This window comes from Ochlerotatus camptorhynchus, unplaced genomic scaffold (genome assembly GCF_037179485.1).
Source record: "Ochlerotatus camptorhynchus isolate MF236.1 unplaced genomic scaffold, CSIRO-AGI_Acam_v1.1 ptg000432l, whole genome shotgun sequence".
Lineage (NCBI taxonomy): Eukaryota > Metazoa > Arthropoda > Insecta > Diptera > Culicidae > Ochlerotatus > Ochlerotatus camptorhynchus.
Genome location: NW_027040918.1, coordinates 777,817 through 803,298, shown reverse-complemented (window position 1 = coordinate 803,298; position 25,482 = coordinate 777,817). Strand labels below are relative to the sequence as shown.

General features: G+C 42.2%; 1 protein-coding gene across 1 annotated transcript in view; it reads right to left on the bottom strand.

Annotated features, from left to right (window-relative positions):
- Positions 1 to 25,482, bottom strand: part of LOC135711357 (hemicentin-2-like) — a 123,953-nt gene that overhangs the window by 44,865 nt on the left and 53,606 nt on the right. The window contains exon 2 of the mRNA XM_065234156.1: positions 13,510 to 13,899. Within this exon, the coding sequence (XP_065090228.1) occupies positions 13,510 to 13,732 (223 nt within the window). The 5' untranslated portion in view covers positions 13,733 to 13,899. The remainder of the gene's footprint in view (positions 1 to 13,509; positions 13,900 to 25,482) is intronic.

Sequence of the window (25,482 nt, the reverse complement as noted above, 5' to 3'; positions counted from 1 at the left end):
GAAGTAGCTGTAGTGCGATGCGATAGAGTAGTGCTGCAAACGGGATGGAAGTATCACGAAAGAGATGACATTGAAGTGCATCTGTTTACATTTGAAGACCTATTTGAATAGCTTTCTATCGCCGGTACGATGCTGGAGAGTGGTCTGCAAGTGATTCTGGTCTTCAGAAGCTTCCCAGACAACCAGTAGTCGTATAACAATGTGCAGACAGTATCGTAAATTACTACAGTTTAAGTCAAAATCGCATATAAGAATGGCATACATCGCATTATGTTTAAGATTAATCGTATAGAATGCAAATTTTCGACTTATATGCGATGATTCATTTTTCCGTCGTACTGTATCACAAATCAAATCGGGTTACATCGTAAGACTTTTCAAAGTGAATTTGTTATTTCAGATTAAATCATATATGATGTTAAATCAACTCGTTTAAAATTAAATTTAAATTTGCACGTATATGGCCTCCACTTTTGTACATATAAGCCATTTCTTTGCATTCTATACGATTTGTTGGTTTGTATATATGTTTGTATATCAAGAAAACAACATTGAATATACGTGCATTCTGGTTGTCTGGGTTACCACACACTAAGATCATTTTACAGGAGTCAATACATTTTTTACTCGACTGGCACCGGTGGTTTAGTGGTAAGCGTGATTGCCTCTCACCCCAAAGGGCCTGGGCTTGATCCCAGTCGAAGCCACCGGCATTTTCTAAAGCATGACATCTCTGAATACGATTCTTTCGGGAGGGAAGTAAAGCCGTTGGTCCCCGGTCCATGAGTAGTTAGTTGATGGATCGATATGTAGGGTCCAGGTGTGGCTCCCTAGCGGTGGTAGCTTTGGTACTCAGTACGGAAAACAAGATCGATGGAAAACAAATCAAGGATTTATTTTTTAGCTACGTCATTGATTTGCAGAAAATTCGATAAAATTTCAGATGACCGATATTTATGAGGAATTAATTAAATCCACAAATTTTATATTTTATCATTAGATGGGGTTAACAGAACATAGTCTGTACAAGTTTGGGATAAATTTTCTAATTTTCACACATATTTTAACATTTACCAAACAGTTCCACTGTTCAAAAATAACTGGGCACCTAAAAGCTGGGTTAGTGCGCAAGTTCTTTGACGAGCTTACAGCAACCTTGGAGAACCGATTTGAAGAGGAACCTACGTATGAAATTATGAAGAAACGCCATCAACAAAGTTCAGAAGCGAAGCCAATCTACATCAGCGGATTCTACAGTTTTCAAGGAGGGCGAGAAAACCAAAGACAGGGTTTGTCACCATTTTCGGAAGGTTGGCTGTGATTGAAGGGTCAAGATCATAAGCGTATCTAAGATGTTGGCCTAGGGGAGGCCATGGTATCCTTGTCAATTAGAACTTCCGAGACCGGGGATGCTCTCCTTTTTTGCGGTTATCAAGCCGGAGAGTGGAAGAACCTTGACTTTTACACCAAGACAGTCGAGACTGACTTGGTGGAAGCATGCCAATTGTGAGGATCTATACGCGGAACAAATAAGGTCCAGAAGATCAAATTGTTGTTTAAAACCAAGCCAAAATTGAATTTTGTTACGTTTAGTTTAGTTTATGTTAGAACAGTTCATAGTTAAGGAAAATTTCCAACAAACAACATATAGGGAAAAGATTCAGTGTAGGCCGAGAGGTGTAATTAGATGCTGCATGGGTGCATTGCTTGACAGCCACCATACACCGCTAATTATTTTGCACACAATATCTGCTGAATATCATCCGTCACATTGGCTTCCGCTGAAAGCGAATGACAGGAGAAAGCAAGCAATCGCGCAGACTGGAAAAACGTTTGCTTGTCTCGCACCGTGCGCGGGTGTTTTCGTCTCGTGCGGGGAAACAATCGGTCGGTGGTCCCAAAAGCGAACAAAGTGGAATCGGATTTGTACCTTGACCGTTCGCCGGACAGTGGCTGGCAGAAAAAGTGACACCAACTTCGCACGGGCAGAGCCATATTGGGGCTACCTGATTGAGGTACAGTACAGGCACGAGAACGATCAAAATCGGATCGGATTAGTTCGATCCATCGGAACATACGGAGCGAACACGGGCGGAGCCGAGAGGGTGAGTGACATACAACCACTTGAAAAGGCAAGATGATGAACCAGTGCTTTTCTCTAACCTTGTAGTGATTCGAAAGTTTTCCCCATTGTTTTGCGAATTCACGGGATTGGCACTAGCACACGCTCAAAGACACGTAGCGCATTGTCAGTGCGCAGGCTTAACGCACCGCTTGAATTCCGAGAGAAACTAGCAACCAGAAAGGCCTTCGAAAGAAGTATTTTCTCTGGAGGAGATGAACCTGATCCTAACCCCGATGGGCCACAGGGCCTTTCTTTTGATCTCTTCTGATTTTCCAGCGCGCCGGAGAACGGTTTGCACAGGACGAGGATCGAGGGTCCGCGCGTGTGAGCAGAACAACGGCTTACGGCTGCGAGTGGGACAAGCATCGGGCACAACCGGAACAGAGCATCATGCACTGGCCAACCGGCCGGAAGTGACGTGTGTGATTCACGGAAGGACGGCAAAGGCAAAAGCGTGTTGGCTACGAGTACCTACGTACACGGTCGAGACGAAGAACCGTGCGCACGTGATCCAAACGGGAAGCCAGCGGTAGAATCCAAGCTGGAACCCAGCAGTTTTCTGGTCGAGCCCATGCATCGAAGTCGATAGAGCCCCGTAGAGAACAACCCACTCTCATGTGCAGCAGCAAGGTTACCCTCGGCAGATTCAGCAGTAGATAAATGGGCTCATCGTGAGTAGAACTTTCATAAACGTAACGTTAAGAGTACAAGGACGAAACAGAGTAGAGAAGATGAACAGATAAGGAAGTGGTAGGAGGCAAGGAAGAAGGAATAGGGGGATGTGGGGTCAAGAGGAGGTGTGAATAAATAAATTAAATGAAGTACCAATACCTCTTTATAATTTGTTGGTGCAAAAGCCTTTTGTGTTCTACTTTTGGGTATCCTAGGCAGGGTTGCTTCCACTCACTTGCTATAAAACAATGTTTTTCGGAATTATGAAATCATTAGATGATATAATGATGTGTTGTACTTGAAAGTATCAAGAAGAGGGTGTAAAGTATGTATTTGTCTCATAAAACCTGTCAATTTTGCTTTCAGAGCGTCACAATCAGCGATCTTATGATTCGTGAGCGCTCACGAATCGTTAAATCGCTCAATGTGACGCACTGAAAGCAATATTGACAGGTTTTATGTGTCAACCACATACTTCACGACTTCTAGTAACTTACTAGTACTAATTATCATTATAACATTTAATATTTTCATAATTCTGAAAAACATTTTTTATAGCAAGTGAGTGAAAGTAACCCTGATCCTAGGTAGTCACGCTCTATCGTCACTTGGGAAATCTGGAACAATTTGCTCAAACTCAGTTACCTGGACGAACACCAGAAACAGAAAATGGTCATTCACTGTACTTCAAATGTACTGACTTATTATCCACTCACGTCTTGTAGGTACGAACACCGGTTTACTTCTGAGCAGTGTTGGCTAAAATCAAGAGCAGAAAATCGATATCAGCTATCTTTCAAGATCAAGATAATCTAAAATCACAGGCACTAATGCACCATTACTACAAAAATCAACCGTGATTTTCCACCAATATCAGCAGTGATTTTCGATACAAGGAACCAGCATCAATATCAATCAAGATCAAAATAATCGAAAATCATAGGATTAGAAGACATGTTAAATTCTAGAGTCTGGGGCATTCCGAAATTCAAGTCAGCATTCCGGATGAAATTAAAATGGATAATTTAAACCCAAGATGGCTTCCAAAAATCCAAGATGGCAGACCAAAATCCAATATGGCGCACCATGTAATATAGGTATCTACGGAATGGGCTTGTATAGATGTATAGAAGTGGAGAATTAACATCTACCGCCATTTTGGAATTAAATATGGTGGACCATAATCAAATATGGCGGCCTCTAAACAACGAATATGCATGATGCTCTCAGCATTATTTTTATTTTAGTGTGTACAATTTTTGTTCTGGTGCAGTTCCATATTGCATGGGTTTAGATGCATATTTGTTGTCTGGATTCTACTATATTGGTTTTTGGTACACCATCTTGAATTCCAAAATGGCGGCGGATGTTGATTTTCCGCTTCTACTCATCGAGCCGATTCCATAGATACCCATGTTACAAATATGCTGTCCGGAAGCCGCCATATTTGATTTTGTTCAGCCATATTGGATTCCAAAATGGTGGCGGATGTAAATTTTCCACTTCCACTCATCAAACCCATTCCGTAGATACCCATATCGCATGGGTTTAGATGCATATTTGCTGTCCGGATGCCGCCAAAATTGATTTTTATCAGCCATCTTGGAATCCAAAATGATGGCGGACGTCTTTAACTGTAATACCATGGTAATGATTTTCCGTTTGATGATTTTATTACCTCAAAATCAACAATCAGCCGTGATTTTCTGTTTGTGATTTTGCTGATTTTCGGCCGTTCCAAGATTTTGGATTTTTTGGATTTTCCTCTGGGCAATGGTTGACTATCCCAGCTTTAAAAAGCCCTTCTTTTCCCATTAAGTTATCCATCCGGTTCCTTATTTCCTCCATTTTCCTTCCTTGTTGCTTATTACCACCTATCCACATAATCTCCTTCTCCTATTCAGTTTTCCTCCCACAGTTGATAACAATACCCTTTCGATCCTGTCTCACCCAATTATGTTTATAAAAATATCGATTTCAAACTAATCCTACTAACACAAATCTATACATTTTTCACCACTGATACACAAAAAAAACCTACAGTTTCCTAAAACAACATGCACAAATTAAAACCTAGGACACTGTAGCTAAACGGTTACAAAGTTGTAAAAGTCTTCTCAGGAAAGACAGATGAAATTTCCGAAGAAAATAGGTCGACTCTTCTAGAAGGAGAAGCTAGACGAAACTTTCGATGAACATTGGAAGAAATTTTGGAAGACACATTAGTGTCAAGTGAAAATGCCTCCGGCTGAAGTTGGAGAATAATTCTGGCAAAAATCACCTGGTCCTTTCCGAAGCAGCTGCATGAAATTTTCCTAGCTGATGTAAACTTCCGGAGCACAAACACATAAATTTCAGGAGGAAGTTGCAGTAGACTTCTAGGAAAAGTTGGAAGGAATTTCCAGGGGAGCTGTGAAAAAAATTTCTATGAAAATCTGAAAAAAAAATACTTCAAATAAAGTCTCAGTGACTCTTACAGGGGAAACCAGTAGGACTCCTGGGGAAACTCCGAAGGTTTGAAAAAACTTCCGAGGGACATTGAAAATATAATCCGGAAATATTTCGTGGAAAGATGGAGGTATCATACAGGGTAGGTTGGAAGAAACTTCCGGGAGATGACCTAGTTCTTAAGAATAACTTTCAAATGAATAAATTCCCGAAAAACGTCATCAGCTAAATGCTTTCCGACTATTAAAGGGTGGAACGGTCAAAAATTGGTCATATATCATTAAGTGCACACTGATTATTTTATTACATGGATGATCAAACTTTATTTCAGGAATATTATTGTATTAGGCTTCCGACGTTGCAAATGCGAACTGCCAGGCTACACGTTTTACACCATGCATCAGATTTTGTACCGCTGTTGTATCAACCTTGTTTGATGCTGAACGCCAGTTTGCTTTGAACTGTTTCTCATTTTCAACTGTTTTCTGAGCTTTCTTGAGGTTTTGCTTAACGATTGCCCAGTTTTGACGTAGGACTACGTCCATGATTTCTATATGAGTGTACACTTTGTGAAAACCAAAAATGGAACATGTAACAAAATTATAAAAGATTTTGAACATTAATAACTCAGTTGCCACTGGACCAATTTCAATAAATTTATCACCAATCATTCAGAAACATTTCTGCGCATCAAAAGCAATGCTTCTGACTGATGATTTATGACAAGAAACTATTGAAACAGTGGTAATGTCAAGCATTGTCCAATGTAAAAATAAAAAGTGATAATGTTATCACTGTTTTCATGAAATAATCGTTCTTCCCAAACCCAGTCATCATAATCGAGTACCACTTGGTAGCATATCATTCTGGTTTAACCTGAAAAGATATAAAAGAGCACTGCTGTCAGACCTCAACTCATTTTCGCTTCGGACGGTGTGGTGAGCAGGCAGCAGAAGCAGCAATAGCAGCAGTAGGAAGGTGGTGGCACCCAACAAGCAACAATGACTGGTCGTGGCAAAGGAGGAAAGGCGTCAAGCCTCATCGCAAGGTTTTTCGCGATAACTGCCATCCGTCGTCTGGTTCGCCGTGGCGGTGTCAAACGTATCTCAGGTCTGATCTACAAGGTGTGCTGAAGATGTTCCTGGAAAATGTGATCCATGATGCTGTCACCTACTCTGAACACGCCAAGCGTAAGCAGCCATGGATGCCGTCTATGCTTTGAAGCGACAGACGCACTCTATACGATTTTGGAGGTTAAATCATCACCAACTTTCGCAACAAAACGGTCCTTTTCAGGGCCAACAAGCTTATTACAGCAAAGAGTTGGAATATGATTTATCTGTGCCTGTTGGTCCATTTTCAGAACCACACGCCCTCAACGACCACGCAAAATGCCTTCCAGAGTTCTAATCTTGTAACCAAGCTTGGACACAGGAGTGCAAGTGATTTTGATCGATTCTCTTCATCAACTTTCTCTGTAAATAAATACTACAAATTTGGTACGCATACAATTAAAAAACGGAAAGAATTAAGATAATAGATGATCGATCAAATCAAAGAACTAAATGTTCTTCACATTTGTTCCATCCACTAGCGGTCCTACGTCAAGCTTCCGTTAGTGCCCCTAGGCACAGATCCTTCTACTCTTTTTCAATTGAGCGCAGCTTAGGCAAGTTTGGAGGGTTTTTGTCTTGGAGGGTACGACTTGGACGTTGTTGGCGCCATACCGTTTCTGAGGCATTTGCCCGTAGTGACAGGAAGTAAAGTCTGGCCAAAACAGCACGGAATAACTGTGTTTCTTCAAAAAGGCAACAGGCATTTTTGCAAACATTTATTTTCATAAATATCTTGGTTGACAATGCCAGTTGTCTCGAAAATTCCGCTTTTCAGCCCACATGTGCAAATCGCCTTCCCAACTAAGTATTTTTTCGGGAATTTTGACAACTTGTCTGCATAAACTTATCTTGAACCTGTCCTTTTCCGGTAGCCGTGTAAAACTCTTGACCTAGGAGCTGCTTGAAATCTGCCTTCACGTATGCTTCATAGTCCATAATGATGCAATCAAACTTGATCAACAATGTCGTGTACAACTTACGTGCTCTTGCTTTGGCCGTGATGTTTTGCATATCATCTCGGTGGGGTGTCACTGTAACCATGTATGTTGACAGTCCGGCTCGTTTGTTGGCTCTTTTGCGCTGTTGTGCGCGATATTCCCAACTTCTTTCCGACATCTCTGATGGAAAGGTTGCCCGCCTAAAGAATAACCATAATAAGTGCCTAACCACCAATTCGGAATATCATCCCAATTTTATTTGGTATGGTCGTACGATCTATGCTATCGTTAGTGCATGATACCCGTTTATTAGGGTACACACTTTAAAATAACTATTTTTAAACGAGACGTAATCCATCTTTGACGTAATTTATGGCACGTAAACAAACATGTCATGTAAAATTAAGTGATCCCAAACCGAAACGTACGCAACTCGACGAAAAGTACGATTGATTGAATTTGAATGGCAAAATAGAGGCAACATTCCGTACGCACACACCTACACAAAATGAGGGGTATTCACGTTTTTTATGTGCACGATTTAAAAAAAATACACCAAATTTGAGTCGACCAACTTTTACCGTTCCACCCTTTACCAGACGTTTTTTTTTAATTGTATTTATCCAAGAAGGTTCTTTCATGTTTCCCAGGAAGAAAGTTCCATTTTCAGAAGTAGCATACGACTGCTACCGGAAGATTCGTTTAACTTTTCCTGGAGGCTTCTTTCCAATTTCCTCAAAAGTTCTTTTTCCGACATACGGCTACAAAGGGTTTTCAATCGTGTTACTTTCTTATTTGATTTTCACTTGGGCCGCTGCGTCAAAGATTCCGTGATATATTTTTAAGAATTAGGAATTAAGATGGACTTCACGGCCTTTGCAGCTTGTTACTTCTTGACTATATTGTATTTCCTAGTATTGCTTAATCCATTATTAGGACTAAACCCAGTCTGTTGATGTAGAACCAAATAAACGAATGCAAGTGACAAGTGAGTCATATGATCACAAAAGACTGCCAGCTGAAACATGGACACAGCTGGTTGGCGTAGCCTGGGCAATGTTGTCAATCCGACAATAGCAGAGTGAGGAGGTGCGACGCGAACACTGGCGCGGTAATCATAGCACGGTGATAGAGGAAATGGTTCGCCAACCCGAGCGTCTGTTCACCATGGAGGTGCGGCTCAAACAGCGTCTGACTGGCATCCAGCGGCTGAATAAGAAATGCTCTTCCCCGGAAGTTACACCTAAGATGGCAGCCCCTTCACGGTGGATAGGAGACCTTAGGCCAACCACCTACTGTCTCTAAAACCTTTACAATTGTTACAGAAACCAACAGAGAAAGACATCGAACTGATATAACGGCAACGACTTTTAGCGCAAAACAACGGACACGAATTGGATCATGGAATGTATTGACGTTAGCCCAGCAGGGTAAACTGGCACAACTCGCCAACGAGGCGCGACGCATGAAGCTAGAAATCCTGGGACTGAGTGAAGTTCATTGGCCAAACTTTGGAGAACACAAACTGCCGTCGGGACAGGTACTACTATACTCTGGTATTCGAGGTGAAAACGCTCCCCGCCATCGTTGAGTTGGTCTCCTACTTAGCGTCCAGGCAAGTGCTGCGCTCATCAAGTGGGAGCCTGTTAATGAGAGGATAATCGTTGCCAGATTTAGAACACGCGCTTGTAACCTTACCATAATCCAATGTTATGCGCCAACCGATGCTGCCGAGCTACAGGACAAGGAGAATTTTTACAGTCAACTGAATGCCTTGGAACGTCTTGGATAAGGTTCCAAAGGGTGACATCAAGATCTACACTGGCGACTTCAATGCGAAGATCGCCTCCGACAACACGGACTATGAGCGTGTCATGGGACGCCATGGTCTCTGCGGAATGAGCGAGAACGGTGAGCTGTTTGCAGAATTTTGTGGCAATAACGACATGGTGATCGGGGGCTCGCTCTCCCCCCATCGGTCAGTGCACAAAGTCACGTGGGTTTCCCGTGATAGACATACCGAAAATCAGATCAACCACATCTGCATCAACCGAAAATGGAGACGGAGCCTTCTTGATATGTCCGGAATAAACGCAGCGCCGACATCGCGTCTGACCATCACCTTCTAATCGGCGAATTCCGCCTACGCATGGCGACGGGAGGGGAGACTCGGGTGGCGGTTCAACACAGGCCGACTTGAAGATCCAGCGGTAAAAAGGTCTTTTGTTGAAGAACTTGAGAATCGAGCTGCGGACGTTCCAGAAGGTGGCAGCGTAGAAGAACAATGTTGAATGCCTTTAAAGAAACAAGCGAGAACAACTTGGGTGAGCTGTGCACCCAGAGGAAAGAGTGGATCACAGATGAAACCGGGCGGAAGATTGAGGAGCGTAGAGAAGCAAAAGCCGCGATAGAGCGAGCGAGAACCAGAGGAGCCAAGAACGAAGCCCGTCAACGGTACTCGGCTCTAGAGAAGGAAGTCAAGCGCTCTTGCAGACGGGACAAGCGAGCGTGGGTGAACTCCCTGGCCGACGAAGGGGAGAAAGCCGCAAACACTGGCGATATACGCCTCCTCTACGATATCTCACGACGCCTGAGTGAAGCAAGGATGAACCCGAGGATGCCAGTGAAGGACACGACTGGACAATTGCTTACCGACCCCACTGACCAGCTGAAACGCTGGTTTGAGCACTTCGAACAACTTCTTCAAGTTTCGACGGCCAACCAGCCATCAACATCTCGGCATGATCCGCCCAAAGTGCGGCGCATCACTCGCGTCAATTCCGAGGCCCCATCACTGCAGGAGATTGAAGCAGCTATCCAAAGCATAAAATTCAACAAGCCTCCAGGGGTCGATCGCATATCAGCAGAGATGCTCAAAGCTGACCCCATGCTATCCGCACAAATGTTGCATCAACTATTCTGTAATATCTGGGACACCGCGACTTTTTCGGTCGACTGGATGCAGGGCATCTTAGTGAAGGTCCCAAAGAAGGGGGATCTGACTGTGTGCGACAATTGGCGAGGCATCATGCTACTGTGTATTGTTCTCAAAGTTCTGTGCAAAGTTATCCTGAATCGGATACAGGAGAAGATCGACGCGACTCTCCGACGGCAGCAGGCAGGATTCCGTGCCGGAAGATCTTGTGTGGACCATATTGTCACGCTCCGCATCATCCTGGAGCAGGTCTGTCCCTTTATTTGGTATTCATTGACTACGAAAAAGCTTTCGATCGTCTCAATCACGAGAATGTGTGGGGCGCATTGAGACGCAAGGGAGTCCCGGATAAAATCGCCAACCTCATCGAAGCGCAGTATGAGGCTTTCACGTGCAGAGTTCTGCATAACGGAGCCTTGTCCGACCCTATCCGGGTAGTCGCTGGTGTGAGACAAGGATGTATACTATCACCGCTACTGTTTCTCATCGTAATCGACGAGATCATGGTAGGTGCAATTGACCGTGTACCGAACCGTGGGCTGCTTTGGCAGCCTATCACCATGAAGCATCTCAACGACTTCGATTTGGCTGATGATGTTGCTCTACTAGCACAACGGCGCTCTGATATGCAGAGTAAGCTCAATGACCTATCCGAACGCTCCTCTGCGGTGGGTCTCACCATCAACGTCAACAAGACCAAATCGTTGGATATCAACACGGGCAACCCTTCCAACTTTACGGTAGCGGGGCAAGCAGTGGAGAAGGTCGAAAGTTTCCAATATCTTCGCAGCCAAATAGCGTCGGACGGCGTGACCAAGAGTGACATAGGTGCACGAATCAAGAAGGCTAGGGCTGCCTTTGCGAGTTTTCGAAACGTATGGAGATCCAACCAGATAAGTCAACGCACCAAAATCCGAATTTTCAACTCGAACGTGAAATCTGTGTTGTTATACAGCAGCGAGACGTGGTGTGTATCAGCGGAGAACACTTAAAAGCTGCAGGTCTTCATCAACCGATGCCTGCGGTATATAATTCGTGCCTGGTGGCCTCACAACTGGATCTCGAATGCCGAGCTCCATCGTCGGTGTCATCAGAAGCCGATAGCAACAGAAATTTGAGAGCGAAAGTGGAGGTGACCCGGCCACACACTTCGACGGGGCGAAAACGAAATCTGCATTGGAATCTGGCAGGACATCGCAGCAGAGGCAGACCCAGGGGCTCATGGCGGCGGAGCCTCAATAAGGAAATTAAGCAAGTCGATAGGAATCTGACCTGGGCCCAGGTCAAGGCAAAAGCAAGCAGCCGCCCAGGATGGAAGTCTTTCACGTTGGCCCTTTGCACCGCTGGTGGTGCACAGGACCCTTAAGTAAGTAAGTAAGTGACTTCAAAACCGTCGAGTAACTCATTTTGCCATGTAACTTTTTAACTTCCCACAAATTGTTTCACCAGTAGGTATCAATAAACCAGTGATAGCATGATCATTAGCAAATTGGTATTTTTCCGCGCTCTCAATATCACGCGTGAGCGAAATATAATGCTTGATATTGATTTTACAAGCTCCTTTGATATTTCGAGACTATTCACAACGTGTAAAGTTGAAGCCTCGATTGAAGCTGAGAGTTGATTCTGTTGCACCTCGTTTTCTTAGAAAGAGGAGGTATAATAATGCTTACTCTTTTTTCTCTTCACCGATGGCAAACACGAAGCGACTGCTGCCAGCTGTTATGAAAGTTACGGTTGCGTTCGGGTGTAAAGCAAAAATCATTAAACTCAATCTCACCACAGCTTGGTGAGATTTGCAACTGGTGAGTTTTGTTAGCTTGATATTCCGAGCTGTGATATCACAGCCAGCGTTGCCAGGTTGCCAGATTTATCTGGCACAGCCAGAGAAATTTAAACTCTGCCAGACAGATTTTTTGAGAAATCTGGCAGCTTCCTATGTTAATTTGCTGTGCCAGATTTTTGCCAGATATTTTTTTCGGGTTTTGCCAGATTTTTTCAAACTAAGCCTGGCATCTCTGATCACAGCTTTCAATATCAACAGCAGTTGTTTGCTTGTTGATTTTTGTCATCGAAAATCAAGCGTGATCTTGTTCTTTGGTGAGATTTGATTGTTTTATATTTTCCCAACAATGCAATAAACGATGGAAGATGATCGTTTGAGCCCATCTTGAGGGTAGTTATCGCTTCGTAATTTTCGCTTTCCAGTTTGGTCTCTTTTTGTTATTGAATACATCATTCATGTGTGGATGCCAACAGATAATTCGCGCTTTTCCCGTAGTAATTCCAGAAGGTATTCCAGAATGAAACTGTATTATCGTAGGCAGACTGATCACACTGCAACTGGGGTCACCAACGAAAAATTCTAGGTATGTTAGTTCACCAAAATTGTACAACAAACTATTCATTCCACCAGAGCAAGCCGATTAATTCAGGACCTCAACGAAAGCTCAACCCTAATCGCCCCAGTTTCCGAGAGACACGTGACTTGCACCATGTTCTAGCTCCTCGCTTTAGTTAAATCCAACCTCAGCAGCAGCAGCAGCAGAAGCAGCGGAAGTTGCTAGACTAGAAGCAACCAGAATGGAGACATTCATTAAAAAGGACACGAGCATGGGGACCTCCAAAGAGCGGCGAGGTATATTTGTTCGCCATATTTTCTACCTTCCACAGAAACAACACCACCATGGAAACTGAGGGGAGCAGCAGCTGAGCACAGTGCGAGAGCAGAACGTGTTCACCACGGCCGATCGACCCATATTATGCTCATATAGTTGATGTTGTTATTGTTGCTGCCCTCATTGTAGCTTGTTCGTGTGTTCATTAGATTGTTTTATGCGGAAAAGTTAATCACCGAAAAGATAATCAAATAAACGTGTAGCTGCACGTAGGCGAGCTGGCTTATTCATGTATACGGAATATGTATGTAGAATCAGGATGGTTGGTGTGACGCCACCTCTAGGCAGAGAATTCCCAGAACCGTACAGCTCTCTCCGCTTGACAGGTGTATTTGCTGCTGCCGTCGAATCGTGTTAATGCTGGTATAGTTAGAACGCCGTAAACAACACAATGGTCATGGAGGGGGTTGGAGGGGGTGTGATTATAGCCGATTTTTGACTCTCTGTGTGCTCAACCGTTGTAAGATAGAATATTGTAGCATTCAGTTTAGGGACGAGGCACTAATTGGAGAGCATAGAAACCGACCTGGCGTATGGGATTAATTGATTTGGAAGCCTGTATTACGGTGGGAAAAATCATCATAAGGGATGCACTTACCAAAGTGTTGCAGCGTTAGTCCGTCCGTCTTTTTGTCCTGCTCGGATCGGGGCGCGAAGCTGATGCCGATTTGCTGTGGTCCGTCCGGGGACGCCGCTGCCATTGCCTCCACTTGGCCCACGTAGTCCACGTAGGCACTCAGCAACATCATCGGGTAGAGAAAGTGTGACAGCCGTAGAAGGTCGGAAGATTGTTGACTGGTGCCGCTTCCTTGAAGCCTCATGTTTTATTGTTTTTTTGATTGATTTATGATTTTGATTGACACTTACACTGCTTACAATTACAACTATTGCAGCTCGAACGTGGAGGGGTATTTCGTTTGATATATGATCAACTCGTGGGAAGATTATCTTACATGTTTTGTCGTTTCTAGTCTAGTGGAGAAAATCACTGGAAAGAGAAAAATAACGAAAATAGGAATAAATGCTTTTGATAACAAAATAAGATGTCCGAATAAATTTAAAAGAAACATGTCTTAAAGCTTCACCAAGTTCACTTTCCCGTCGAAAATCCCAAACAAATTCCCACTGACCCCATGCTTGAAAAACTAATAAATGCCTTTGCAGTGGAAAATCTCACACCAATAAAAAAAAAATGTGCAAAACATGTTGCTTCTACGGTGGAATGCCAGGTCCCCTGAACGACTGAACAAATCTAAACGACACCCCGGAATGACACTGTTCCACCAACCCCGGAACAGGCAAAAGACAACGTGGCCCACCTTTTCAATCCCAGCCAGGAAAAGCACAGACTCATCCGGAACACGGAAGCCAACAGCAGAAGCAAGGACACAGTGCTTTATTAAATATGAAACATTTGAATTTCTGATCAGAGTGAAGCGAGAGCATCCTTCCGACTCCGAGAGGAACACTTTCACCATCCGCTCGGCGGTGCAGTTAGAAGTGTGGTGTAGTGGAGGAGCTCAGCATGAGATTTAAAATTTCATGCACTTCCCTGCTGCGCTACCTGCTGGCGAACCGGATCCGGCCAAGTCAGTTTGTCGCGACAGTTATCATAAACAGTTGAATATTAATTTTATTGTCAACTCGAGGTGGCAGTTTGTTGTTGTCGTTGTTGAGTTTTGTTTCGCTTACGGTCGAATAAATTTAGCTATTTTGCGGGTGTTTTCGGTGAGGTAACTTTTCCCGCTGATGTCAAGCCAGTTTTGCGTGTTTTTGTACAATTTACGGGTTTGGGTAAACGATGTAAAGGAGAAACTTTATTATGAAAATTAACTTTCATAAAATTTAACGACGAACTAAACTGCAGACTGTTCCTCTAGAATGAACAATGGCTGATAGATATTATTGTAGTGGAATTGATTTAAAATTATTTTCAATGAATAATGTGAATTTATCAAACTGGTTTTTCTTTCGCCAACATACTTAAAATGTTGTTTGTTACTGCCAAACTTTCTTATCTTGGAATTCCTTAAGTCGATATACGGTCCGATCTGCGGGTTTCGATGGCATCGTAATCGCTAAGAAGAACTAACCTTTTCGGTTCGATAATGGGCGACCTTGCCTTTGTATACCAACAGTGAGTATCGGGACCAATTCCACCAAGCGCCACCATCTCGCTACAACAAACGGTTGGCCAGAAAGTCGTACAGCCATCGTTACAACCTGCAACAGATCAACCAATCAAATCGCCATGTTGCCAACAGGCTCGGCGCAGCACCGGAATATAATTCAAAATCTCGTCTCATCCGCTCGCCGGATTGCCAGAGTGTATGGTTTAAATTTGGAAAATGCCGTGTTGAAAGTTGGTCTATACATTTGAAAAAAAAATGATATTCAAAAACTTAAGCCACATTCTTAAGTCTTTTTTAGCAGCTGTCTAATTTAGATCAGAAGAACATCAGCCAGTGCTGGTCTTTTTATACTTCCTGGCTGTCTAGGGAGCATATCTGAAAGAATATCTTGTTACTTATGCATCGTTTCCTGAACATTTACAAAATTTCGATAAGTTTTAGAAAATTTACTCAAATTTCAAAGTTCCTTGAAATAAAACGATGGTCCAAAATCTTCATCTTCAGGAATTTCATTGAGCTTTTTGAGACTTCTGACAAACTGCTATGAAGTTCCCTTAACTGAAACGAAAATCCCTGAAGTCTTCTATCTCTTCAAAATTCCCTGAACTTCTATGAAGTTTTATGCAGTTCCTTGAATTATTACAAAACTTCATCAAAGTTTACTGCACGTCTACGTTTCTCGTTGATTTTCCAAAAAGTTCGACGCATGGAATTTCCTGAATTTGTGCGGAATTCAGTCCAAGAGATTTCATCAAAGTGCTCTAAAGATATAAAAAAGGTCCCTGAATAATAAAGAGGTTCCTTGACATAATACAATTAACTTCTATGGAGATCCCTAAACTTGTGTAAAGTTCCCACTTCTACGAAGTTTTATGAACTTTTCCATAATCTCAGAGCTTCAAATAAAGGATGCAATTTTTCAATAACAATGTGGGGTCTTCATGATGATGATGGCCCCACCTCTTACCCATACAAAGGTTTGAGCTGGACGATTTATCATTAAGATAATTAAATATGACAATTTAACCAGGCTGGCAAACAAAATCGAACTGGTTTCAGTTACAGATATAAATTCCCTCTAGAGTTTACAGTTGCTTCACAGCGATATAAACGTGGAAAAGCTCAGGCGTCCACCTCTTAGTTCACCTTTGTGTCCACCTAAAATACTCATAAGTATTACAAGCAATCAAGAGTTAATGAATAATCAACAAAGCATCCTATTACACTAGCAACCCCGCAATCTGATGCTATCATAATTTTCAGCAATGTCAGGAATGCTCACGAACCCCCAAAATTTGCCAGAAAACTTACTACTAACTCAAGGTATCTTCCAAATAAGCTTCAAAATTGCATTTTTTTTTTTATCAAATGTTAAATTCAGTCCTCTATATCCGTAATACGCGCGATGCTCAAACCTTTGTAGACTACTATTTTTTTTTTACTACTACTTCTATTAAATCAAATATCAAAAATCCATCATCACCATCGTGGCGAACAAAATAGTTTTTGCAGTGCTACAATAATTATTAAAAAGTCGTTATAACAGCTATCCATACAAAATAATCCGTTAAAAATAACTTCGTCAAGATACATAATTTGTCAATTCATAAAAAAAAATCACTGGATAACCGTTCAAAAGACAGTTTTAACATGTAAAATGCAATGTCTCTTAAATTCTGCTAATGTTGTTGAACGTTTAATGTGTCTAGGCATCGAATTGAAAACATTTATTCCTTTAAAAAATAATGAATTCTGTGAAGCACAAGTCAAGAAATGTGGTGTTCTTATTTCAACCGCGTTTCTAGTATTATATCTATGATAGTCACTTCCTCTTTCAATTCGATCACACAAATATCGAGGCAGCAAACCGTTAACTACTTTAAAAATGAACACCATAGCCAAATATACAATTCTTTGCTTCACCGACAACCATTGTAAGGCGTCTAGCATCAAAGTTGAGGAAGTGAATCTATTACATCTCAAAATCAAACGTTAACGGTGCCGGTGGTGTAGTGGTAAGCGTGATTACCTCTCACCCCAGCAGGCCTGGGTTCAATCCCAGTCGGCGCCGCCGGGATGTTCTGAGGCATAACATCTCTGATAACACCTTCCTTTGTAAGGGAAGTAAAGCCGTTGGTCTCCGGTTCATGATTTGATGGGTCGATAGGTAGGGTCCAGGTGTGGGAGCTGCCTTCCTGGCACGTCGGTAGCATTGGTGCTCAGCACCGAAAACAAGATCGACGGAATAAACAAAACCAAAAAAAAAAAAAAAAAAAAAAAAAATCAAACGCATTATTTTATTCTGCAAGCGCTGTAATCTCGATATTTGTGTTGCATTGGACGGAAATAAAATGGATGGGCAAAAGTCTAGATGAGGAGAGATGATTGATTTGTATAGCTGTATTTTACTGGCAATAGTTAAATCGTTTTTCAATCGACATAGAATTCCATACTTCTTGGCAATTTTCTGGATGACATTGTCAATGTGAGAGTTGAACTTAAGTTTGTCATCAATAACCACGCCAAGATATTTAATCTCCTGAACGCGATCAATAGTCTCATCATCAATTGCAACAGAGACGTTCTCATTTAATCGATTCCGCGAAATTACCATAAATTTAGTTTTACTAGTATTCAATTTTAACTGCTTACACTTCAACCATCTACTTAGATACTGCAAATCTTCATTCAAGTGTGAGACGGCAACTTCTAAATCCTTAGCTGCAATGAATAACACAGTATCATCTGCAAAAAGGTTAATGTCGCAAAACCGTAAAACACGTCGCAAGTAATTAATATACATAATTAATAACAGGGGCCCTAATACACTTCCCTGGGGCACCCCAAGGTTGTTCCCCACGGGACTGGAAACAGAATCATTAAAAACAGTCCGTTGAGTTCTGTCAGATAAATAGCTTTCAAACCATTTATATGCAGTACTCGTAATTCCAAAGCGCTTGATTGTACTTAACAGTAAGGGCCTAGAAATTGTTTCAAAAGCGCGTTTCAAATCCAAAAAAACAGCAACAATCGTATCTTTACGCTCCAAGTTGTCTTTCCACTTTGCTAACACCAAATTCAATGCAGTTTTACAAGAATGACCTTCCCGATATCCCGATTGTTCTGGTATCAACAAAGAGTTGCTATTCAAATACTCCATCAGCTGGCCTTTAACAACAAGTTCTAAGATTTTCTCTAATGTGTGCAACATGTTGATGGGACGAAACTCTTCGGCTTTAATCGTTCCAGCAACTTTTTGAATAGGAATCACTAAGGATTCCTTCCAAATTTGTGGCACATGTCCATTCTGCAATGATTCATTAATAAGGTCCAGAAAGATGTGGCCAATGACATGAAAGCAATCTTGAATAACTCTAGCATTAACATTATCTACTCCAGCCGATTTTCCTAATGAAAAACAAATAACTCTAAATTCATCTAATGTAATTGGGTGAAAAACTTCAAATCTGCAACTACTATTAACTGGCTGTTTTATTTCGTCAGGTTCATCGACCAATTCAATAGATTGATTAATCAATGAAACACTGTCTACGAAATAATCATTAAACTTAGATGCAATTACTTGTTCTGACTGTTCTAATGTGCCATTAAAAGTTATGGACCGCGGTTTGCAATTACTAGGTTTTAATAAAGATTTCAAAATTTTCCATAACTCTTTGCTGATGTTTTGATGCTGATCATTCTTCCTTTAAACATATTCACAACGAGTTTTCTTTATCGATTGTGAAAACTTATTACGCGCGATTGTGTACTTAGTCCAATGATTGTCATTATTAGATCTACAAAACTTTTTGTACCATTTATCCCTTTTCCGTTTAAGACGCAAAAGATCCAAATTGTACCAGCTGTTCGAGTTTTTCAAAGAAACAAACTTTTGCTCAACTAGTTGATTGGTACACATTTTCAAAGCGTTATTAAGAACAGCTGTAAATTCATCTAAGTTACCGGCCGCGAATGGAAAATCCAGGCTTCTCTCAACGAGATTCGAAACAGCTTGCTTCGAATATTTCCTCCAGCACTTCAATTTTACAAAATTATCGTTATCGTTAACATGGGCAAAGACATTAATCACTAAAGTCTCATGAGCGGTTATTTTCAAATCAGTATCCGTAACTGAACAAATAGAATCAAAATTGGAATAAACGTGGTCAATTAAAGTTCTACTGTGCCTGGAAATACGCATATACTCATTTACCGTTTGCTTTAAATTAAAAAAAAACCCAGCTTAACGCTTCAAATGATTCGAAATATGGTTATCACGCCAATGAATATTAAAATCACCAGCCAATATATTTAAATTACTAGAATCAAGGAATGCCTCAAGCCAGTTCTCTAAAACTTCAACAAAACGCTGGTCACTAGAACTGGGAGAATGATACAAAACACCATAATTACCCATCTTCATGCCACGTACAACTGTAATGCCCAAGAACCAGTTGCCATCAATAACTTCGTTGGTACGAAGGTTGAATTGAACTGATTCTTTGACATAAATAGCAACACCGCCAGTGTGTCTTGAATGTGATAAACAAGCAGCAACAATATATCCCGGAATACTATACTGATCAAAAGCTTCAGTTGTAACCGGCCAGCCTAACGAGTTTCCCGGGATTTAAGTAAGGTGGCTTATGCGCCACTCATCTTGGCTCTACCTCGTCATTAATGGCCTGTTGCACGTAGGGGGAGCACTTGTACATCGGGGGATTTCGAGGTTTAGCGCCTTCCTTGAGAACGATCTCGTGCTCAATCAGACTCGTTCGTCCGAGTTTTCCCACGCACGTTAGCTCGAAGTGCCTAACCACGTTCGAAAGTTCCCTCAGTTGATCCTTCATCAGGTTGTGTTCGGTTTCTATACTGTCTAGATCGGGTGTTGAATCGGTTGGTCCTTCATAGACTGGAATTTCCAGTGTGTCATCTTCCTCTAGGTTTTCCAGTTTTGGTAGCTCTCCAGACGGTTCGATAGTGAAGCAAAGTGGTGACTTATTTCCACGTTCAATGGTATCTAATTCTTCGAGACCCTGACCTACGTCAATCATTGGTTTAATCCCGAATTATTCCCAGAAGTCCGCCCCCAAAATCAGATGACGAGATATTTCCGGTACAACTAGTCACTTTGGTGACTCCTTTGAACGACGTTAACTAGGGCACGTTAACGTACCCTAGACAACCGTAAGCTGAACCATCGGCGGTTGTTACTCGAATGGATGCAGGTTGTATTTTCAGCGAATACCTGTTGACAATGTCGAGTGAATTTAAGACACTAATGCCCGCGCCCGAGTCCAACAGGGCTTCAAATTCGGACACGAAAATCTTTACCTTTATATGAGGACATTTCGTGTTACGGATTTTGATGTGGTAAATTTGAGAGAAGGGATCATAGATTTGATTAGTTGATGATGTTTTGGGAATATCGGCTACCGGAGGGATTAACGACTTCCCAGCGTCACCCCTCTTTATTCGTTTCCCTGGTTTTGGGTTGTACCATCCGTCGGTCTGGAGCAGCGCTCACAGTTACGGATCACCCTACCAAGGTTTCCACAACCATAGCAAAATACCACCTTTGGTCTTTGACACTGTCTCCAGCTATGCCCTCGTTCCTGGCAGTTCCAACAACTGAGTGTGTTTGCCTGGCCTGGATTTCTTTGATGAGTCGCTACACTTCGCTGTTCCCTTTGGTTGGGCTGTTGATTACCCTGGTATGTCGAAGTGTTTTGTTGTTCCCTTGGGTTGGGTTGCTGAATTACTTGTCGAATATTCCTGTTAATTCGGTTTCCGATCGCGTTGATTGATGCCGATTGATCGCTCTCGTAGTCACTCTGGTCAGCAGAAATCTGGTTCACAGGTCTACGTACTGGCATCTCTCCTGACTGTTGTTGTAGTTGAGGGTCGGCCGCATCAATGCGATGATTCAGACGAATCAAGTGACTGAGGTCCTTTACCTCAACCAGAGAGATTTTGGACCGATAGTGTTGGCGCATATTGTCCCAAATCACTTCAAATTTACGGCGTTTTGAAAGTGAATGTGACAACAAGCGGTCCAATTTCTCAATCTCTGAGATGAACCCGATGAACGGTTCTCCTCGTTGCTGCTTTCTTTCCTGAATTTTCGATCGAATACCCTGGTCCATGTTTGGGTTACCAAATCTATACGAGATCGAGGTTTCAAACTGGTCCCATGTTTGCAATTCATCGACAAACGTAAAAAACCAGTCAGATGCTGGACCGTCTAGCAGCATGTGAATATCCCTCAGTAGGATTTCCCTTGGGACATCCTCTCGATCGGCTAATTTTTTTGCTTTGTACAAAAATGTTTCTACGGACATTGACCTCTGATCCCCTGAGAACCGCAACTTCCATTTTTCAACGCGATTTTGATGACCATGCCTGCACAGAGGACCTTGTCGTGTGTGTGGATGTCTGAACGCATTTCGATGTCTAGTGTTTTCATAGATCGGTTCCGATGATTCCTCTTGCTCGCTGACCTCCGGTGTTCGGAGTCCTCCTCCTCTATGATTTCATTGTGTTCTTGGATCGTCAGCTCGTGGGTGTCTGTTTCTTGGTACATATGGTTGCCGTAGTCTATCGGGTTCCTCTTCGCTGCTCGTATCGTACTCGTTACCTTGGTAGATGTTCAACGGTTTGATTGTACTCTGCTTCTTGGTTACGCTCTTGTTGGATTGGAATTCGTGGAGTAGGATTAGTTCTTGGCTGCAATTTGTTTAAAGGAGGCGGAAATTCAAAAGGGTTTGGATCCTTGGACGTCTGTCTCCTTTCTGTTTTGTTCAATGAATTTAAGAGGTTTGCTTGAGATATTTTGAACGCCAACTCAGCCATTATCTTCCGCATATTACTCCATTCTTCTGGGAAACTTCGAATTTTGGCTGATTCTCGTCGAATTTCTTTGGTTGTTTTGAGATAGCTCCAGTCCTTGCATTCCAGGTGTTGGTTCATCCTCTGAATAAATATCTGGCCCTGGGGATTGTTCTTTATCGCTAGTCGTGTTAGTTTCAAATACTCCAGCACCAATATTCTGTCCACCTTCTGCTCCCTCTTGATTGTTACCCGCAATGATGCTATTAATTTGGGGGATGATCGGAGATTGAGGTGGTCCAAACTGATAATGTTTCATGATGGACTCGATCCTCCTGCACAAGTCTCTACGAATTTGTTTCTCTTCTTCCCCAGTTGCCTTACTCCATTTTAACCGATACCAGTAATGTAGGACCTTAGATTCATATTTAGCTTCCACTTTTTTCTCGAGAGCCTTTTCAAGTGTATCGATTCTCCCTATAACATGCTCTGCCTCTACCGATATTGTGTATGGCGAACGATAAGAACGACCCTCTTTAATGTCATTCTTGAACAATTTTCTCAGAAGTCTTTGTTTTCCTGCCAAATCGAGTGCGAATACGTCTTCTGGTTGACTACGAATTATTAGCTCATAGTCGACCTCTTCTTGGTTCAAATATTCAGAACAAGGGAATACAGGATTCGTTTTGACTTTAAAGAAAAGTTTTACTAGCCAATAATTTTTCAATCACGGGAAAATATTCAACCGATAGTTTATTTTACTAGCCAAAAAGATGAAACAACAAGTTGTAAATATTTCTGTTCAACAGTAACACGTACCAGTACGTAGATTTGTATATGAATAATAAATAAACTATCAAAATAATTATATGAAAAGTAAATTGGTAATAAATATATCTGTAAATAAATGACTTTGTAAATAAACAAGTGAATAAATAATAAATAAATACGACTTTACACTATGAGGGTTCCACAAATTGACAAGCAAGAAAAATATTTTACACGAACAAACCAAAAGAAAGCCTTGTTTTGTTGGGCGCCAAATGTAACCGGTCAGCCATGCAGTCTTCCCGTTTTCAAGTAAAAGTGGCTGGCGCTTAAGCCTCCCGAAGGAGACCACCTACCAGTTGACGGTTTGCCCGGCCGTTGAGACCCTCAGGGAAGGGTCTAATTACTCCCGAAAGTGGGAAGGGAAACGAGCTGGCTAGCGCAAAGTCTCGGCAAAGGCCTCATTGGTTATACGACCTGAAAGTCGTGGAAAAGGAAAGTCTACGTGATAGCAAAAGAATCCAGCTGATAACGGAAACTAAACCCACCGACTTCTCATCACTGGGAGACTTAGACGACCACCCTTCCAACAGTACAAGACTCGAGAGTGGTCTTGGTTGATCTCGGGGCAACCTCCCCAGTAAAACGAATAAAGTAAAGAAGAGAATTACGACGCGATTAACATGTATCCCCTCTCAGTGACTTTCTTATCGGTTCGAACTCATCAAGCCGACTTTGGGTTTCAAATTACCTTCTCCTGCATTACCATTATCGACTAACACATTTGGAAAGAACAAAACAGTTTAATTTTTCATTTCAGAGTACTCATATATTGTTCTTCTCTCTATTGCCTAGGCCTACGTACTACGGGCTTTCCCTTTCTCTCTACCTAACATTCTTCTTTGTTCATTTTGGGGGTGTGGTGCGTGCGTGCGATGTGTTCATCCTACAGTGTGTGTGCTCAGGGTGACATTCGGCGCAAGCGCGATTCGAATGAATGCCACTAGAATTCTGCGGTCGTAACCACGCTACCTACTCGTAGTCATTCGGTAGCGGGAAGAACTGAGCCATGCGCATGGTCTTATATTATATCAGGCCTGATAGTACTCACGGTTTTACAGCGTACCTACGCTTTGAGGCGTGGCGGGAATGTCGTCGTCGGAATCACAACGGTCACTACTACGCAAGTAAGTGCACCGCTGATCGAAGTCGCGTCGATGGATGATGATGACGCTGATGTCGATGCCTCGTGGTTTGTGATCGAGGTTTGACCGTTGTGGCATCGGGGGTGAACTTCGACGTTGCAGATGGACTTCCACCAGATTGTGTCTCCACGTTGATTGGCGCACGAAAGGGCGAACGGATGTCTTGCCAACCTGCCTAGGGCGTGATATTGGCAAACGCAACCCTCTTCCGGTCACCGTACGTCCGGGAACTCCGTAGCCAGCAGGTGGGGTCAGAAGCGATCGGTACTACAGGTGTGATGTGCTGGTTGCGCAAGACTGACACAAATCTATAGATACACATGATGCCGTTTGGCAGCGGAATAAGCACACGCACAAAGAACACAATTTGATCGCACTGTTACCTGTTTTCCCAAAACCACTCGCACACAATTTTCCAGCAACGCACAAACTTGTTCGAGAAGCCTATTAACTGCTAAAGGGAAAGCCTAAGTTAGTCACAGAAAGGTAACACATGTCAATTTAAATCACCTCCAATTACACATCACGGCGCGAACTAAAACTGATCACTCCTGCCTCTTCCACAAGCTAGAACGAAGTGATCGAACCAAGTCCCAAATCCTCAGATAAGGCGCGAGATTCAAATCATCTCCACTATCAGTTTGCGTCATTTCCCGAGGGAAATGACGAAGCTCTAGATTCGTTTATTATCACGAAACGTGACAGGATAAGGGGAAGTGGGGTATCCTTTATCGAGCAACTTTGCATTATCCATTCTCTCGTTTCCCTCCCAAATTCGAAGAGAGACAAAGGCTACGACCGGGTCAAGGAAATCTGAATACGTTTTGCTTGGGTCAACGGTCAGAAGCAAGCGCGCAATTTTTGGTGATTTTTCCTATCGTTCTACTTTTTAGGCGGCGGATTACATGTGCGCTATAGGCTTAGGTAGGGAACTCATTATTTACATTTTACGTGGTCGTGTTGCTCCTGAACCGAGTGAATGAAGTGAACTCTATCTGAGTGATCGCGCTTTAGGCTGGTTCATAAATATTTATTTGAATATTAATTAATTATTTAACAAGAAACAAATATCTCACAATAAACGACATTCATGTTTCTACAATATGAGTTTCAGATAAAAAAAAACTAAAAGAGGACGTTTTTCCTCAACAATCTGACGTGATGCTACGTCAACCCCGCAATATTCAAGTATAAAAAATCGAATTGATTCACATTCCTGGAACTTGGCTGCTATTTATTGAAACGCAAGCTGCTTTTCTTCTGATCAAAAAGTCTTTTATAGAGCAAACATTCCGAGCTAAATGCGGCATGGTTGACGTCCAAGTTCATTTTTCGTTCTTTATTCGTTTTCAAACAATTAATACATTTCAATACCGTTTGACGTACACTCTAAAGTTTTATGTTGTTGGCTGCACCTAGAGCATCTCTCACAATTTTTACAATCCATGCTCTTGTGCCCAAATTCTCCACATTTGAAGCATCTCAACAAATTAATCACGGGAACTATCGAGCACCGATCAAACCCTGCATTTACATTTTTCGCACATAACAAACATTTATAAGTATCGACATCGACTTCAATTACAACACTAAACTTGTTATAAGTGAAGCGTGGATTTTCAAACATGTTCACTA